This window comes from Lutjanus erythropterus, chromosome 3 (genome assembly GCF_056507025.1).
Source record: "Lutjanus erythropterus isolate fLutEry1 chromosome 3, fLutEry1.hap2, whole genome shotgun sequence".
Lineage (NCBI taxonomy): Eukaryota > Metazoa > Chordata > Actinopteri > Lutjaniformes > Lutjanidae > Lutjanus > Lutjanus erythropterus.
Genome location: NC_139319.1, coordinates 30,200,293 through 30,218,218, shown reverse-complemented (window position 1 = coordinate 30,218,218; position 17,926 = coordinate 30,200,293). Strand labels below are relative to the sequence as shown.

At 39.1% G+C, this 17,926-nt stretch overlaps 4 protein-coding genes across 6 annotated transcripts; 2 read left to right on the top strand and 2 right to left on the bottom strand.

Annotated features, from left to right (window-relative positions):
- Positions 1–246: 246 nt before the first annotated feature.
- ppp1r27b (protein phosphatase 1, regulatory subunit 27b) lies at positions 247–2,169 on the top strand. The gene is made up of 3 exons (XM_084713495.1): positions 247–1,348; positions 1,433–1,583; positions 1,994–2,169. Exons 1-3 carry the CDS (start codon positions 1,117–1,119, stop codon positions 2,115–2,117), a joined length of 507 nt encoding a protein of 168 aa, XP_084569621.1. The 5' UTR covers positions 247–1,116; the 3' UTR covers positions 2,118–2,169.
- Positions 2,170–4,848: 2,679 nt separating this feature from the next.
- On the bottom strand, positions 4,849–7,609 carry anapc11 (APC11 anaphase promoting complex subunit 11 homolog (yeast)). Of its 2 annotated transcripts, XM_084715780.1 has the most exons (4): positions 7,472–7,609; positions 7,233–7,350; positions 5,017–5,178; positions 4,849–4,980 (listed from the first exon to the last, which is right to left on the bottom strand). In XM_084715780.1, the coding sequence occupies exons 2-3, from the start codon at positions 7,339–7,341 to the stop codon at positions 5,033–5,035; spliced, it is 255 nt and encodes an 84-aa protein (XP_084571906.1). In that variant the 5' UTR covers positions 7,342–7,350; positions 7,472–7,609; the 3' UTR covers positions 4,849–4,980; positions 5,017–5,032. The 2 variants fall into 2 exon arrangements, with proteins under 2 accessions (XP_084571906.1, XP_084571905.1); XM_084715779.1 differs by having other exon boundaries at positions 4,849–5,178.
- On the top strand, positions 7,314–11,374 carry rpusd1 (RNA pseudouridine synthase domain containing 1). Of its 2 annotated transcripts, none has more exons than XM_084715778.1 (6): positions 7,314–7,424; positions 8,992–9,215; positions 9,290–9,413; positions 9,535–9,637; positions 10,088–10,189; positions 10,346–11,374. In XM_084715778.1, exons 2-6 carry the CDS (start codon positions 9,016–9,018, stop codon positions 10,756–10,758), a joined length of 942 nt encoding a protein of 313 aa, XP_084571904.1. In that variant the 5' UTR covers positions 7,314–7,424; positions 8,992–9,015; the 3' UTR covers positions 10,759–11,374. The 2 variants fall into 2 exon arrangements, with proteins under 2 accessions (XP_084571904.1, XP_084571903.1); XM_084715777.1 differs by lacking the exon at positions 7,314–7,424 and adding an exon at positions 7,718–8,048.
- A 528-nt stretch (positions 11,375–11,902) lies between these two features.
- On the bottom strand, positions 11,903–13,897 carry LOC146330252 (small integral membrane protein 26-like). Its single transcript, XM_084715775.1, has 2 exons — positions 13,666–13,897; positions 11,903–12,396 (listed from the first exon to the last, which is right to left on the bottom strand). The coding sequence occupies exons 1-2, from the start codon at positions 13,787–13,789 to the stop codon at positions 12,221–12,223; spliced, it is 300 nt and encodes a 99-aa protein (XP_084571901.1). The 5' UTR covers positions 13,790–13,897; the 3' UTR covers positions 11,903–12,220.
- Positions 13,898–17,926: the final 4,029 nt, after the last annotated feature.

Sequence of the window (17,926 nt, the reverse complement as noted above, 5' to 3'; positions counted from 1 at the left end):
AAACTAACAGACTGGGGCAGTGGTAGACCAGCAACTCCCATGTTCTGGAAGGTAAAATAAATGTTAATGCTATGCTATCAATTTAAAGAGGACGATATTTTGCTAATTTAACAGCTGTTTTCTGTCAAAAGGTGGTCTGACAAAAAGGTAAGGCTGTGAAAATATTTGAAGTACACTTCAACTGATATTGATTTTGCTGGCTCTCTTTTAAGGTGGCTAAAATACATTTTGCTGCTGTCCCTGTTCACAGCAGTACATCACTTGTATGTGCTGGTACACCATTCTGTTTCTACAAACTGGGGGTAATACACTTGCTATAAATGAGTACCTTATTCAACCCTTATTGAAAAAATCTTAACGATTCATTTCAAATAATTTTACATTTCTAATTTCCCACCAGTAATAAAGAGGGTGATGCAAACCATTGAGTCATTTGGAAATAAATATTACACATCCAGTGTCTCACATCAGTGATTAAGATAGAATATGACTGTGAAGACAGCAGCCTTTCCTAACTGCTCATGTCAGTGCGGTTAATGGTCAACAGCCTACACATGGCATTTCACCTCTCCATGCCCCAGCAGTTGGCACCAACACACTCCAGCAATAAACCACTTTTATCCAGCTCAGTGTTTACTAGAAGTCTCCAGCCCCCACTCCCCCACCCTCAGCTCTCAGGATGTCACTACTATCTTTAAGTGGGAAGCATCTGGGTGTGTGTGGGTGACAACAGAGGTAGAGAGGTTACTGGCTGTCATGTCTGGAGATGCAAGCAGTATCTGAGGCTTGTGACAGGCTAGTGGGTGGGAGGGATGTGACCAGAGGGCTACTCATCTTCCAAATCTTGTCACTGGATCTGTGAGGTTTTGTGTCCAAAAATAGCCTGACAGAGAGTATAAAGAGGCCCGCAGGGAGGCCTGAGGATCAGATCCACTGTCGACACACAGTTGGGACGGCAAGAGAGCGACACTGAGGAGCACTGCTTGATCTTTCTGCAGAAAAACAAAAACCTGCTCTGATTTTTCAGACTTAAACAAATAATCTCAGTCTTTGTAAGGTTGTTTCTGGATTTGACCATTTTTCTCTGCAAGAACTGAAGAAAATCCAACTCAGACCATGATGAAGTACTATCAGTGCCCTGTGCCCCAGAGCATAGAAATCAAGCCTTACACCCCAGACTGTGGCATCCCAGTCAGCTGCAAGTCCTCCATTTCTCTGAAGCCAATCCGCAGCGTGCACTTCCCCAATGACATACTCTTCCAGGACTATGTAAGACACGGCGAGCTGGAGCGGATCGGACGTTTCATCCGAGCCCAAAGAGTCAACCTGGAGACCATCTACCATTCTGGTGAGACCCAACGAAACATTTACACCAAACGTCTGCAGCTACAAACCTTATTCTGTGCTGAACTAATGGTTCCTCTCTATGCAGGCATGGCAGCCATCCATGAAGCCGTCCTGTCAGGGAACCTGGAGTGTGTGAAGCTGCTGGTCCACTACGGAGCAGATATTCACCAGAGGGACGAGGAGGGATGGACCCCACTGCACATGGCCTGCAGTGATGGCTTCCCACACATTGCATGGTGAGCATCTACTCTACTTATACATATTAGAGAAACTAGAGTGGTCACTGGATAATCAAAGCTCTACTTAAGTTTAAATGAAGACCATTTAACTCTTGTTTAATTGTAAACTCAATCGACCATTGCGGGATAAGAGTAAATGCTAGAACATAGTGCACCAGCAGAATAAGTGGAGAGTATAGGGTGCATGTAGCAAGAGGGAAGCAGCTGACATTACATGTTTACACATTTGCAAGCATATACCAACACACACAGCTCTCCAATGTCACAGAGGTAAGAGGAGCTGGAGGACCTGGCTGACCTTCCTGACACTGAACGATGACACAATCTTGCATTGAGTATGCTGAAAGTGGTAAAGTAGCAGGATTTGACCTCTTTTGCTGAACAAGGTTATATTATGTTTCTTCCAGCTACCTCCTCTCACTGGGAGCCGACCCTGAGCTGGAGAACGACTGTGGGGAGAAGCCAGCTGACCTCATTGACACGGACAACAAGGAGCTGCTGGAGCTCTTCGGGCTGGCCGTCAACGACTGAGAACATCCGGCTTTTGAAGCCACTAAAACGTCTGAAACCCGCTGCACGGTCAGTCGGGGATGGACAGAAAAGTCTGCCATGTCAGTCCCAGCATCCTGATTTTGTGAGGTGCCTCAGCTCTGGAGGTCGAGGACTGTGGATGTGTGGTGGAGGAAGGGCTGCCCGTTGGCTGCCTCCTGAATGGAGTGGACTTTCGCTGGTAGGGGCTGGCCTCTGATCTCCAGCAGAGCTTCAGAAGTTTTTATACTGTTGTGAACTGAATGATTCATTTGATTTGATGTTGTTGGTTTTGTTTGGCATGTGGCAGGGATGAGGAGGAATTCTGAATGTTGTGAAACTTGAGACTGTTGTTGTTGCCGCTCAGCTAATTAGCGCCATTCTTTTTTTACTCTTGCCTTTTGATCACTTTTAGACTTAGTTAACTGTATTGACTACTCTTGTTTGTATATGACTTTTTATATTTTTTAAAATAAAGTTTATCATATCATATACCTTACAGTGTATCTGCTGTTTCCATTATGTCTGAGCACAGTGTGAGAGCAAAACTAATCCAAATACTGCCATGAACATCAGACAGAGGATCACTTTTAGCTCCCAGGGCTGGTTTCACGAGGTTAGACTTTGACTATGGCTTAGATATAAGAAACAGTCAGACTTCACATAGACATCTATCTAAGGATTAGTGTGGATTTATGACCATCTTAAATTGGACTTTGGCGCAACGAATTCTCAGCATATTAATACCTTTTTTTCAACCCCCCCCCCCCCCAAAAAAAACAAAACAAAACAAAAAACTGTTAACCAAGTGACCACATCCAACTGCTCAGCTCCATTTACTCAAGCAGAAAATATGTCTGTTGGTGGAATTCAACAATTACGAGGACATTTCATTTGGAAAGTTTAGCAAAGAGTGCAACAATACAAAAAAATGATATGGAAAAAAGTGAACAGTGTTAATCCCTTAGCAGCATCTAAGATGCCCCCCTCCCCCCATAAATTCTGAGTCATTTTTCCTCTTTTGCTGTCAGGTGCTACTAATCAGTTGGTGGCACTGATTGTTACCATACTAACATAGGTCTTAAGCCTGAGCCTGCCTGCTGGTGAGATATCATAATTTTTTTTAACAATTAGTCTTTATTTTCGTGAAATGGTCTAACTTACAATAGACTAAACTATGACCAAATTAAGACTAGTCTAACACTACAGACTAGTTTAAAATATCTTTGTGAAACCAGCCCCTGGTCACACTCAAAACAAACAGGCTTGAGGTAGTGTTTCACAATTTCACCTTTCACCTAGGCATAGATTTCAGGGGGGATGGAGGGGACACGGGACCTCAGTATTTACAACATGTGCATTTGTCCCCCTTAATAGAAACACAAGAATAGCAGAGCACTATTCTGACTGAGTTGGCAGTTCAATGTGCTGAGATGCCAACAAAATGTTAGAAAGTATGGCTATACTAAATGCCTGTGTCTGATACAAAACAAATGCATTTTTCCACTCAGGTGATGGGTATCAAATGAATTAGAATAGGTGTCAAATGAAGTACTCTATTGGCATCGGTATCATTTAAAGGGTACTAGTATTGAAATTTTTGTGATACCAATCTCTAATCATGGCCAACATGTACTGGTTTCAACAACTTGTTCTCCTTACTGCAAATGCCAGTTTTCGTCCTCTGAGACTAAGAATAATCAAAAGTAAGTTCTGTAGAAACAAATCTCTGAAACAAAACTCATTACTTTGTCAAATCCATGTGGTTTAACTAAGAGACAGAGAAGAAATAAGGAACTTAAAGTCGCATGAATCAAAAATTTAATGTTGTTGTTATCAAACCACAGAGAAATGCCCGTAGCCTTCTTAGTGTTTTTTTGTTTGTTTGTTTTTGTAAAGTGGTGCTTTTTCTGCCCACAAACACCACACTCATCCATCTCATTTTTCAACAGCAAAAAGACTTCTGGTAAAACCACAGAGCACAAGCCCTTACCAAACCAAAGACACATGATGCCAACTACAACATTATCATAATTGCAGTACTGTTTTTCTTTTACTTGAGTAGTTTTCTCAAATAATATTTTTCATTTTTACCTGTCATTTTTTATGGGAGTAATTACACTTCTATTTAAGTATACTCTGGGTTTTCAGTACTTCACACATCAGTCACTAACTGATGAACACAGTGTTGCATTTCACAGATAAAAATACAGTTTATAGTTTTCTTAGCTGGAGTTCAAAACAGGGCTAAGGGGAGCATTAAAATTTAGTTTTCATTCATCTCTCCACAACAAATGAATGCTAATGTTTCTTTGTGTCTGCTGGATGTGTAGACAACTGCTTGGTAACACATTTATTTAATAAGGTGGAAATATGTCAATGTGTTTTCAACTTGGTCTACTGCCTCCATGTGGACAAAAACATCAACTACTGCTGCTTTAAAGACAGTTTCTGAGTGGATATGAGCCCAAATCCTCAAATATATAAAATCCTCATTTCATAGAAAAAAAAGACTCTGATATAAAGTAGTTAAGAGCTTCTCAGGGCCCATTACTGGAAACACCAAACAACCTGGTTAATCTCATCAAGAGGGATTAAAGTCAGAATCAGTCAACTGCACAATGAAATTCAGGTCATTTGTGTCCAAACTGCTGCCACAGACGCTTCTGAGGCAATGAACCAGACTGATGAAACATGTCCAAAGTACCATGCAGAGCAAGAGGCATACAGTGTATCTGATGTAGGTTTTTTTCCTTATTTAATCACTTAGTAAATTTGTTAACAGAATACAAGTTCCACTTGTCCTTTGTGTCACTTCAGATGGAGAAATACAAAAACAGTTTTATTTACAGCTGATATAAAAATGAACGGGCCTCTGAGTGTTTCTGCAGGTGGACAGCAGCACCGCCTCCACAGCTTCATTCTTTGAACTTCCACTCCTGTCTGCACATGGGGCACTGTTGCTGGACCTGCTGAGAGTTCAGCCATTTCAAGATGCAGTGCATGTGGAAACAGTGGGAGCACTGACCCCAGACCAGCGGGCAGTCATCCCCAGGAACTTTACCTGCAAAATAAGTTTAGTATCAGTTATTATAATCAGTCACAGTAGGTTTAGGATTAGAACTCAGTATCTCTTACTTACTGTAAGATAGAGATATTGAGAAAATAATCAGCAATACTCACACATTTAACAACACGTAACGTTTTTCCATAGAGAAATCAAAAATGAAAATGATTGTGCCGTATTTTTAATGTTTATATTAACTAATACAGTAAAATCAAACCTGATCAGAAAGACACAACCTTTGACCCCACATCTGGTCAAAAAATGAGGTGTCACTGATCTGACAGTGATGAAGCCAGCTGATAGATAAAACTTGTGATATAAAGGCAAACACAGCCAGTGGAGCAAAGCAAACTGTGGACAATACATTACTGAAGGCCGTTTGGGAGGATTTCGGTGCGTTCAAACCATGTGAGAATAATGTTGTCAGCGGCTTTGTTGTTTGTACAAAGTTTCAAAAACTATCGACTCTTGATAGCCTCAAACTAGGCTTGTCGTCACTATGGAAACACCGACAGCTGCAGGAGCCCTGGTGCAGCGCCAGTACAGAACACAAGTGAGTGACTGTGTATGTGTGTTTAATCACAGCTGTGGGTCAGGTTGTTGGGCTTATATTCACAGTTCCATGCAGGTGCAGATTTGCCTTGGAAATAATTGTGGGTAGCGGGACAGCTCTGGTTCTCAGCTTCACTGGTGAGGGTTTGCAGCACTGGACCTGTGCAGGACTCTGCTATAAATGGCTTCTTATGACATACACTGAATATTATGCCTTTATTGCTGCATCATATCAGTGTTACAATTACAATTCAGTGTACTAATATAATGAAAGGAAAGACCTTTATTATATATCTTAGAAATCATTTTTTAGGAGTGTATTGAAACTTGTATCACCTATTATTACGGCATCATTGTTTTCTCATTTGTATTTATTGATTACTTTTTCAACTGACTGTAACACGGTATACAAAAATGTCAGAAAATGTCAAAAATTTAAAAAAAACAAAAAAACATGCCTAATCATGGAAAAGTCTCAAGCTTGCATCCAGAAACCAATAAATGACAGATGAAAGACCTGTATGCTACAAACTGCTGAAGTTGCACTACTTTATGACTGCCGTAGCTAACTTTTCATAAGAATTTTCATGATGTGCAAGACTCTTGATGCAAAGAGCCAAAATTACTTACAACTAAATTCCTTCCCCACATACAATGTTCAAAACACTAAATCACATGTTCAGTCCTCAGAATACAGCCAAGCATTTCATTAATGTTTAACAACATTACCCTGGTTAGCAACAGAATTGCTAATTACTTCATAAATCATATTTTCATTACTACTGCAATATGAACATGCACCATAAATGCATCACAAAAGACTCCCTGAAACAGAAGGAATAAGAAAAATGATTTTATTTACGTCACCACATATTCACACTCAGCATGAAAACATTTGACCTCTCAGACAGAGCCCCAGATTTACCATCAGCCAACATCAGATTAACTGCTGCCAATTTAGTGTCGAGCTTCATCAGAATGATGGCTGAAGGATGAGGAGCAAGAAAAATGTGGTTGATGGAGACTTTGTGGTAAAAAAGAACAGCATCTGCTGTTTTCTTAAAATGTCTGATGCTTGTTTAGATTTGTTTTCCATGTCTGATGTATGTAGATTTCAGTACCTGTTTACAAACAGGTAATTTATGTTAAATGCCTATCAACAGTGCACAAGGGCACTTTTTATTTGATGTGTTAAAAGGCATAGTGATGTGGCTTAGACATGTTCAAGGTATGTGGATACAAGAAGCAGTTCTGCGTCCTCAGTTTTTGATTTAAGATTGTTTGTCATGTAGGAAGTGTACCTCTGTTTCTTTTGCTCTCACTGTATTATAATAAGGCCTGGGGACCTTTTGGTGCATGACACTTTGAAAAACTTGATTATCTTACCAAAGCAGCCGTTTTGTGATGAAATAGTGAACAGAGGTGTTAACAATGACACTAATTAGCACGTAACTTAACAGCTACTAACAGCTAAAGCTAGCTTGTTTTGGTTTACTCACAGTCTGGACAGCAGCCATTGAAGGGCATCCTGCAAATCCCACAGTTTTCATCATTGGCCACCCACAACCAAGAGGCCACTCCGTTCCACTGTCGGATCTTTACCTTCATCTTCACTGTCTGACCAGAGCAGAAACACTCAACATCATACTGTCATATGAAGTGGCTAACGTGAGCTAATGTTGACAGGTAGGGTAAGTCCTGAAGCTTGTTGTTACACGATTAACATTAGATAACTTACTGAGCAGCGTCTTGTGTCTCCTTCAAATATCCAACACGAGTTTAGTTATAATGTTTCCTCGCAAACTGCCAATCATGTTATAGCCAGTTTGTTGGTGGTCAGACACACGCTGTTTCAATAACCCGGGGAAAAATGCTCCTTTTCTTCTTCTACTACAGTAGGTGGCGCCATACACTTTTCCCATTGACATATTATCCGCCAATTTCAACGTAGAAGAAGAAGGAGCGGTTGCGCATTCCACGGAACCAGTTGTGATTTTGTTTACTTCTTCGTTTTTTTTGTAGGTGTTCGCTTTATTGGGTATGTCGAAAACTATACCTTACACTAGTCTCGGCTTGTTATTCGTAATGGTAAAACACACAGTTGCAGCTTAATGATGCTGACGGATAGCTAATTCTCTCATGATGTTAGCATACTGCAGCTAGTAAACCAACGATGCTAACATGCTAACGAGTGCAGCAGTTGCTGCTACCGATAACGCTGTCTCTCTGCTGTTTGAGGAGACAGAAGCCGCTGTAGAGACACTATCCTGCATCTGTGCTTTAAAGTCATTCATTAGAGACAAGAAGTAGTAAAGGTATTGTATGACATGACCCCACACCGATTGCAATTCCAGAAACTGTCAACACAACACTCTCATACACGTCATTTATAATGAATCCAATCTCTAAAGAAATCCAAGTGGAGGAAAGTATTAAGAATACATAAATCCGTGATTCCACAATTTAAAATAGCTGCCCATATTAAAAAAAATCGATTGATACGTGTATTGTTTGTATGTCTGATGTCCACAATCAACCACAGACTGGTGCGGTTCAGTGAATGTGTAAAAGGACGTTTTTAGATGCTTAAATGAGTCAAAAATGATCTAGTGGGTTAATTTTCTTGCATTAGCTCTGTCATGAAAACAAGTTCTACGTACGTTTTTTTTTCATTGCTACATTCATGTTGATTAGTGGCAATATGGCATTCACATATACTTAGAAAGTAATATAAAAGTGTTTTAAGTGATACTTAGTGTTCAATAAATAGCACTTATAAAGATTTAAGTTGTTTTTATACAAGTATACTCATATAATGTTGATGTAAATTATTATTTCAGGAAGCAAAAAAGTGGTAACAGAATATAATGATGATGAAATGACACATTTGAACCACCACTTGGATTTCAGAATGTTTTTATGTTATAGAGGAAGCATTTATGAGTAATAAATATTCGCCAGATTTTCTGTTGTAATTTGTGTGAGGTTCACTCCTTTTCCTCACAAAAGACCTATACTGAAAACAACATTTTTGGTAGGATCATGTGTATGTCCACCAAATCCATTTATGTTTCTTTGAGGCATCAGTGATAGTGAATAAGTAATATTAAACATGATAAGGGGCATTCTCCATATAAAATACCTTTTTTCTTGTTAGTGTTCACTGATAATACTTTTTTTTGCATTGTGGTATTTTTACTTTAACTTAAGCAAAGGCTCTGAATGGTGAATATGAAGACAACCCCCTTGTCTCTGCAGGACTATATGAGTTGTTTCGATTAAATGCTGCACATGATGGCCACAGAGCCTGCCAGCCTGGACAGCCTGCGCGTGCTGTACCAGAGCGATGACTACATCGTGGTAGACAAGCACTGGGACATCCGCATTGATAGCAAGATGTGGTATGAGAAACACACTGTGCAGGCACAGCTTCGGCACCACTTCCCTCAACTGGCAGACCCCAGCACCTACTATGGCTTCAGGTTAGAATTGCTTGCATCAGCTCACGTGCATCATGCTCGTAAGGAGATTCATCATCTTCCTCTCTCCCTTACAGGTTCTGTCATCAGTTGGATTTCTCCACAAGTGGGGCTCTTTGTGTCGCCCTCAATAAAGCTGCTGCCGGACGAGCCTATCGCTGCTTCAAGGACCGCACCGTCACCAAAGCCTACCTTGCCCTGGTATGTAACACAAATGCAATGACACATACACACTACAACATTATTGCCATACATCTGTTTGCATGTGGTGTAATTGAAAACTTAAGCTTTTTTTCACAACAACTTTTTTGTTGTCGCCCAGGTCCGTGGATGGGTGGAAGAAGAGACACAAACTTTGGACTTCTCCATCGGCAAGAACTCCTCAGAAGGAAAAACACACATGATGTGTATTGAGGGAACAGAAGGTACTTGAACCTGGCTTGGCTTACACTGTGTGTGTGTATGTGTGTGTGTTTTAATGTTTTGTATTTTACAATTCTCACTTGAAACCCTAAATTATGTTTTGCAGGTTTTTCTGTTTCTCCACGAGAGCATAATTCACACAGTGCACATATAGCAAAAACATACGCATTGTGAAAAAAAAATGCACATAGATTTTACAATGATTAGTAATGACGGAAATTAATTATTGAATACTTGATGATGCAGGCTTAGCGTGACTGATCTGTTTTCACTTCTGATGCCCTCGTTCAGCTCAACCCAATCTGATGGAAAACATGTCTAATTTGTTTTTTATCATGTACATTTCAAAAGTTTGTCCAAAATGTAAAAAAAAAATCAACAGAAAGATAACTACAGACTATTCATATATATATATATTTTTTTTATTTTATCTTTCTTGCTGCCCTCGTTAGGTTGTGAAAACCCCAAGCCTTGCCAAACAGAGCTGACAGTGTTGGAGTATGGGTTGTATAATGGAGACCCTGTGACCAAGGTGCTACTGAAGCCTCTCACTGGTAACATCATTTGCTTCTTTAAATAGGAAATAAGGGAAATGATGAGGATTTTCAGCTTATTTAGAAACAAGTCTTATCTGAACAGAAATTAGAAATGAAGACCAATAACTAGCAAGACAACAGAATATATTTACATTACTTTTGTTCCCCCTGCAGGACGAACCCACCAGTTAAGGGTCCACTGCAGCGCAATAGGCCACCCCATTGTTGGGGACTTCACCTACAGCTCAGGAGCAGACGATGCCCCCTACCGCATGATGTTACATGCCCACCTCCTCCACATTCCCCTAGAACCTCAGCCTCTGCTTGTCTCTGCTGGAGACCCCTTTCTCCCCACAGAGGATCCCAAATGGCTCCCGCAGCGCTCATTACGGACACTGGCAGCCACCGTAGAGGCCCTGCTGGAGCGCAGGGCGGAAGAGGACAGGCAGATTAAAGAGGAGGAGAGGGAGAGAGCGAGAAAGAAGGAGGAGAGGAAGAAAGCAAGCAGAGAACAGAGGACTGAAGAGGATAGTGAGGAGCAGAGGAGGCAGTGTCAAGAGTGGCTGAGCGAGTGGGCTGGGGACTGATGTTATTATTCATTCTGTATTTTAATTTATTTTAGCTGTTTACTTATAAGAGCCATGTTGAGCACGCATGCTCCATCTCATCGACCACCTGTCTTGCATTTAAATGACTTACAAGGAGGTGAACCAGTATTGTAATTCCATTCCAAACCAGTTGCAAATATTATGATATAAAAGACGTGCGAGCATGTAGGCTGCTGATTTTTTTAAACAATTCATGGGACAGCTGGGAGCTATCCACCATAACCAGTGTTCCACCACAGCAGCTGAGATATTAAGTGCCTTGCTCAAGTTCATGTTAAGTGGCCATTCATTTTTGTAAAACACTCCATTAAATGTCTAAGAATTTTTAAATGGTTAATTTGATCACAGTTCTATGCTATATATGGTTAGATGACTTAAGCATGTGGGTTGTCACGTATGTTGCATGGCTGTAACATACATGGAATCCCATGTACAAGCATAGAATCTACCACACTGTATGTTTCTTTGCATTTTCATATACAGTGTCTATGAAAAGTATTCAGCCACTCTTTCTTTTAAGTTTTTCATGTTTGCTGATTGTTTTACAGCATTGAAAAAACTTGGTCAATGTAAAAAATAAATGTCTACAAATTAATCTTGGTTCAATATATAAAGATAAACAAATGGTTGAACCCCTCTCTAAATCAGTACTGTTGCAGACAGTTGGTTTTAGAGGAACATAAGCTCAGTGTAGATTAAATGTGTACACTCAAGAAACTTAAATGCATCTGTATCTGGAGCATCCAGCTGCTGGTTTGCAAATATAACATTACAAGACAAAAGGACACTCCAAACAAATGTGTCAGAAGATATATTATTTCATCCAACAATTATTAGGACAGTGTCCAAGATTTTTTCTTTAGGCTGATCCTGCATTTATTCCCAACACCACACATTCAAGTGTAAAAAAAGACCACAGAATTGAAACAACACCTCTGAAACTGTCAACAACAGTTTTAAGTTTCACAAAGGTATCATTTATTTTTCAAGACTGTCATCTCTTGCAGTATTCTTTCCAACAGCACTGAACTGTTGTTAACACAAGTCAAAACAACAACAAAAAACTAAACCATCTGACAGTTCATGAGTCCTCTGGAGTTGGAGGAAAGCTGAGCATACATCCTATTAAAACATGAGTTTATTGAAACATCATTAGCGGCTTTGGCACCACTGTATTGTGGACAGTGGTGTAAAATGAAGCGAACAGGAATATTACTGAAAACTGTTGACAGTTTTAGAATAAATAAGCAGGGGACAGTTTGTTAGCGTCCAGTCAGAGTGGCCGTTCCATCATACCAGGACAGGTGGATACTGAATTAAAATTTCTTTTGCAAATAAGGAGAATGTCTTCACACAAAAACATTCATTCATAGTGCATTATAAAAAAAAAAAAAAAAGCTCTTGACAAGTTCAGTGTCCATCATCCTTTGCACTGATGCTGCTATTTGTCACTGTCTCCACTTCCAGGTTCACTGCTGAAGGATTTGAAGAAATTGTAGATCCTTGTAGTGTACGGGACAAAGTCTTTCTTGTAGACGATGATGGTTTTGGAGTGAGCGGTCTGGTAGACGACTTGATTTGGATCTTCCTGCTCTTGCACCTCTTCTTCTTTTTTCGCTACATTTGTAAAGAGAACGTTAAGAGCGATTTAGCAGTTAGAACTATCATCTCAACGCAAACTTCACATAACAAGTGCAGAAGTTGACCATGTCTTATTAGTTTATACTGAAAGAAATTAAGTGTTTTTTTATTACAGTTTTTTTTTTTTTTTTTGCAATAAAGCACTTTGGCTAACGAACAACAACTATAACATTAATATTAGATTAGAAACTTTACTGTCTACAGCCAACAAATGTAGCACCAGTCTCAAAATAATCCGGTATAGTTAAATATTGTAGTTCTTCTATCAGCGTCCGTTTTGTATTCTAATGTTGTTTCTTCTAGCGTTATCTTCCGTGGTTAGGATGAGGACTAAGGCTGGTTTAGGTTATGAAAAACACTACTCAATGGCAGGGAAAGGGAAACCACAATCAGTGGCAGAAGAAGTATTCAGAACTTTAACTATGTATGTCAAAATACTCCAATGTAAATAGGGATGTCCCGATACAACTTTTTCACTTCCGATACGATACCGACATTGCAGCATTGAGTATTGGCCGATACCGATATATACGATATATGATATCAGCACGAATCATACATACTTTTATTACTTATTTTGTAGTGTGGAATGTTAGAAAAGGCTTGATCAAGTGATGTTACTCAAACAGAGAACAATAGTCAGCATGGACTGCTTACCGGAGCGCTTATATCGAAGATTTTAGATGCAGTCCGATAAAATCTGATACTTGTTTTTTGGCTGATTTCGGACCGATATCCGATATCAATATCGGATCGGGACACCCCTAAATGTAAACATCCCTTCCTCAACATGGCACTTAAGTACAAGTATGTAAGTATACGCAAAACGCACTTAGTAAGGTTTAAGTTCTTACCACGCACATAAAAAAAGCCCCTGTCAGTGTTATCAGTTATAACATCACTCTGGAATTAGTAACAATTCGTTAACATGTAACATGCAGTTTGAATTCTTAATCTTCAAAGTAATTAAAGCTGTCAGATAAATGTAACAACAAACAACCTTTCCATCTCTTCACTATAGTAGAAATAATCAAGTACAGTGCAAGTACCTTAAAATTGTACTCTGTACTTGAATAAACGTTATTCTGCACAAGACACAACATTGTAGCTGCTGATAACAACCGCGCAAACTTTACATGGTGATATGCAGATAAAGTAATACACACACACGTTTGTACTGTTTACAGCACCTAGTACGTGTCAGCGTCTCACTGTGTGTGTGCTGCAGTTGAGACAGTCCCTCACCTGGCGTGTCCTCATATCGACCTGTGTATCTAAAGTACGCGTATGAACCGATCATGGTCCAGATGCCGACGGCGTACACTGCAGACACTCTGGTGTTCCACTTCGCCAGATCTTTGAACGTCATGACAGCTAAACAGGTTTGTTTGACTCTTGATGAAAAAGTGTTCGGATATCTGTATCTAACTAGTACAACCAGGGCGCCGCCATGACAGTCAACCAACCCGGAAGTACAACTTTTCTTTTTCTTTTTTTCCCGGAAATGTATTTAGAACAATTCCGTAAGATACAGTTTCTAGTAGGAATATTTATTTTTGCATTCCTAAAACAAAATAAACAGATTCAAAACAGCAAGCATAAGTTGACAATAAATAAAAATAGATACACATATAAATACAAATAAAATAATACGATTGTATAGACACCAAAAAGATTCTGTCTTGGTCAAAACACTATAGTTTGACAATTTGGCAACACTTTATTTTAAGAGGTGTTCAAAAGACTGTCATTACATAGTCATAACCATGACACCTGTCATTGACATACAGGAGTCTTTATGAATGTTTATGACTGATATCATTAAGTGTCATTTGGTCAATTATGTCATCTTTGTTATGACAACTTGACATTAAACAAGACAAAACTTTCTTTATTATGGTGACAGCTTGCCACAAACCAAGATAACATATGGTAATCTATCAGTGTCTTTATTTATTTAGGTTTGCAGCAAAACTCTTTATATCACATACCATACAGTATACCAAAAACTGAAGAAAGGGGGACAATACATTAGAAAAATATAAAACAAATGAATACAAAATGATATATAATACAAAAGTACTTTCTCCCCTTCTCTTAATAAATTCATCAAGTTACTTTTAACCACATTATAGTCCTACTAATATAACTAGGACAATTCAGCATGCAGTTACAGCTACACCAGGCATACCTCTACACTTTTGATTACTAGTTGAGCCCAATCTAACCCGATCAACCCGATCAACCACACCATTGGTAGTTCACGTTAGTTTGAGGAAGTACATCATCATGTAATGCTAACCACGGCTGATAAGCTATAATGAAACACTTCTATACATTACTTTAATTTTCCATTTCCGTTGCATCTCAGCTGCTTGTCATTCATACCCTTGTGTATGGTGTGGATCTGTTGTTTCTCTCATGGTTGAAGTTGTTCTGTCGACTCCGCGCCGGCCTCGACGATCCTCCACCGGCCCGACCCGAACTTCCACCCACGAGAATTGTATCAACCTCTTCACAGTGGAGCAGGCCAGGCTGACCATCTGCTTGTGTCTTCAACTATCAGCACAACTGGCATAACTGAAAGGTGTTTACATGAAACAAATACTTGTTTAAATATTTGTTCAGAAATTCAGTGTGTATACAGATTATATTAGCTACACAGCTAGCGTCAGCAAGCTAACAAGCTATGTTGGCAGCTTGGCTAGCCAATGTAGCAGACACACTGGTAATGTTACATGAACATGACACCATGTCCTCTTGTTCTGCTATTTTTTGTTTGAGTTTGTGGACTTTGAAAAGTTAAACAATATTTTCTGCAGTATTTGATTAGCTCCCATCGCCCCTTTAGCCAACCCCGACCGTTACTTTTTGACCTGACGTGATGACGTCACACCAGAGCAGGGGAATGAATTACACGTTTTGAACACCTTGTTTCGTACATTTTCTCACAGGAACCTTATTATGTGCTTTTTAAAATTTAATACAAATGTTCAGATAGCTCATGCGTTATATTGTTGTTGCCTATTTATACACTGTGTGTGTGTCTCTCCCTAGAGTCGGACAAGTCCAGATTTTCAAGGAGCAGTGAGCAATTCTGGAGAAAGACACTCCAACATGTCAAACATGCAGAATCAACTTTCTATGAAAGAGCTCATGGACCTCTGGCCTGTTCTTCATATGCAGTCTGAGGTAATGTGGTTCAGCTCAGTGTAGTTTTGCCTTATTTGATTATTCTTGAAATAATTAATTGGTTTTACTGTGATTTATTTTTACTTTATAGATTTGTTCGCAATAAAATATTTAGTTTATGTAGTGACTTTTATGTTATAAACATGACTAGTACTGCTACAAACAACATTTAGTCATAATTAGAATAATCTGTTCTGGAGGTAAAATCTAATTTGCAACGCTGGAATACTCTTCACCTATCACTTTTGGGTAGAATCAATTCAATTAAAATGGATGTTTTTCCCAGGTTTCTATTCCTTTTTCAGTGTTTACCAATATTCCTTCCCCTATCTTTTTTTAAGCAACTAGATAGAAATATTTCATCTTTTATTTGGGCAGAGAAGACCCCAAGGACTAAACATTGTATCTTACAAATGACTAAAGAAGATGGTGGACTTGCACTACCTAATTTTCTGGCATACTATTGGGCAGCCAATATTAAAAAAATCCACACTTGGCACAATTCCCCTTCTACATATTGGTGTCAGATGGAAGCTCACTCTTGTGACTCTACCTCTTTGTCAGCCTTAATTTGCACTCCCCTAAATTCATACCCTGCCAAATACACTTGTAACCCGATTATCCTATCTACTGTAAAGATTTGGAGGCAGTTTAGACGCCATCTTAAAATTGTTTCTCCTTCCCTTTCAATGCCCTTCTGCAACAACCATCTATTCCAGCCTTCAGCACTTGACCCTGTCTTCTCTGTGTGGAAGGAGAAAGGTCTGGTTACATTATTTTGTTGGCAATTTCTTTGCATGTTTTGACAATCTCAAGAATTTGACCTCCCACAATCTCATTTATTTAGATATTTTCAAATCCAAGACTTTGTGCGCTGCAACTTTCCTAACTTTCCCCATAAACCACCTGATTCTATTATTGATACAGTTCTAGCCGTCCCTGTAGTCTGTGGATTCATTTCAGCTGTGGTGAAGTTAATCATACCATTATCATCACGTCCCCTGAAATCTAGGAATACTTGGGAAAAAGAACTTGGTACTTTCTTCTCAGCTGAGTGCTGGCTGAGGGCCCTTGACAGGGTCAGTTCTACTTCATCCTGTGCTAGTTTGACACTGATCCAGTTTAAGGTCTTACATAGGACACACCTATCCAAAGTCAAACTTGATAAACTGTTTAACACAGGTGATGTGTGTGACAGATGCTGTTTATCTCCTGCCAGTCACACACATATGTTTCTTTCCTGTCCAAAGCGGGGTTCATTTTGGTCCTCTTTTTATGATACACTTTCAAAAGCTCTAAATAAACCTGTAATTCCAAGCCCCTTGACCTCTATTTTTGGTGTCCCTGAAGAATTCACCTGATTTACCTCAAAGGAGAGCGGTATCATTGCTTTTACCTTTGTGGTTGCCCACAGGCGTATCTTACTTCACTGGAAGGATCAGAAGCCTCCATCTCCCAGTTCTTGGCTGAAAGACTTAATGTCCTTCCTATTCTTAGAGAAAAGTAAGTATAGTATAAGGGGTCACTCTGAAAAATTCAACAATGCTTGGGATCCTATTCTGTCATATGTCAATTCTATTCCTTCTCTGGAAGATTAACATAATATATTAAGTTGTATTATGGAGTGAATGGTACATGTAGCCCTGTACACAATACACTTAAAATTCTAGAACTTCTCTCAGTTCCTCCCATATGTATGTTTGGTTTGTTTGTCTGTTGTTTTGATTTTGTGTTTTGTTAACACAGGCTTGGCTCTCAAGTTGGTGAAGTGGGAGGGTCAGCTTGTGTTTTGTGCTTATATAGTTGATTAAAATGTAAAAAATATGGGTGACATGTCATACTGTGGATATACATTATATATTGACAACCCAATAAAGATACATGTGGGAAAAAAAATTCTGTTCTAATCCTGTTCTGAATTTTTTTTAAATAAAACAATAATTTAACGGTACACAAACCTAGAACTTACTATACCTTTTCTTTTCTTAAATGTAGCTGTATGCAGAGTTCCAACGTCTACCAGAACCAGCTTAACACATTGTAAGTGTTGTCAAATAAATTGTGTCCACGATACATTAATAAATAATTGAAGGTCAGGAATTTTTATACAGTAAATAAGTTAATAAATAAATAAATAATTTGCATTAAGGTTAAAATGTATGTATTGAAATCTGTTGTGTAAAAGGTAAAATAATATAATTTACTGAAATGTTGCAAGCACATATGCTCTAGTTCATTGTTTAAATTGTACATTTATTGCCCGGAACCAATGTTTTCTTTGTGGCGCACCTACGGTTGAGTTTTTTGTGGGACT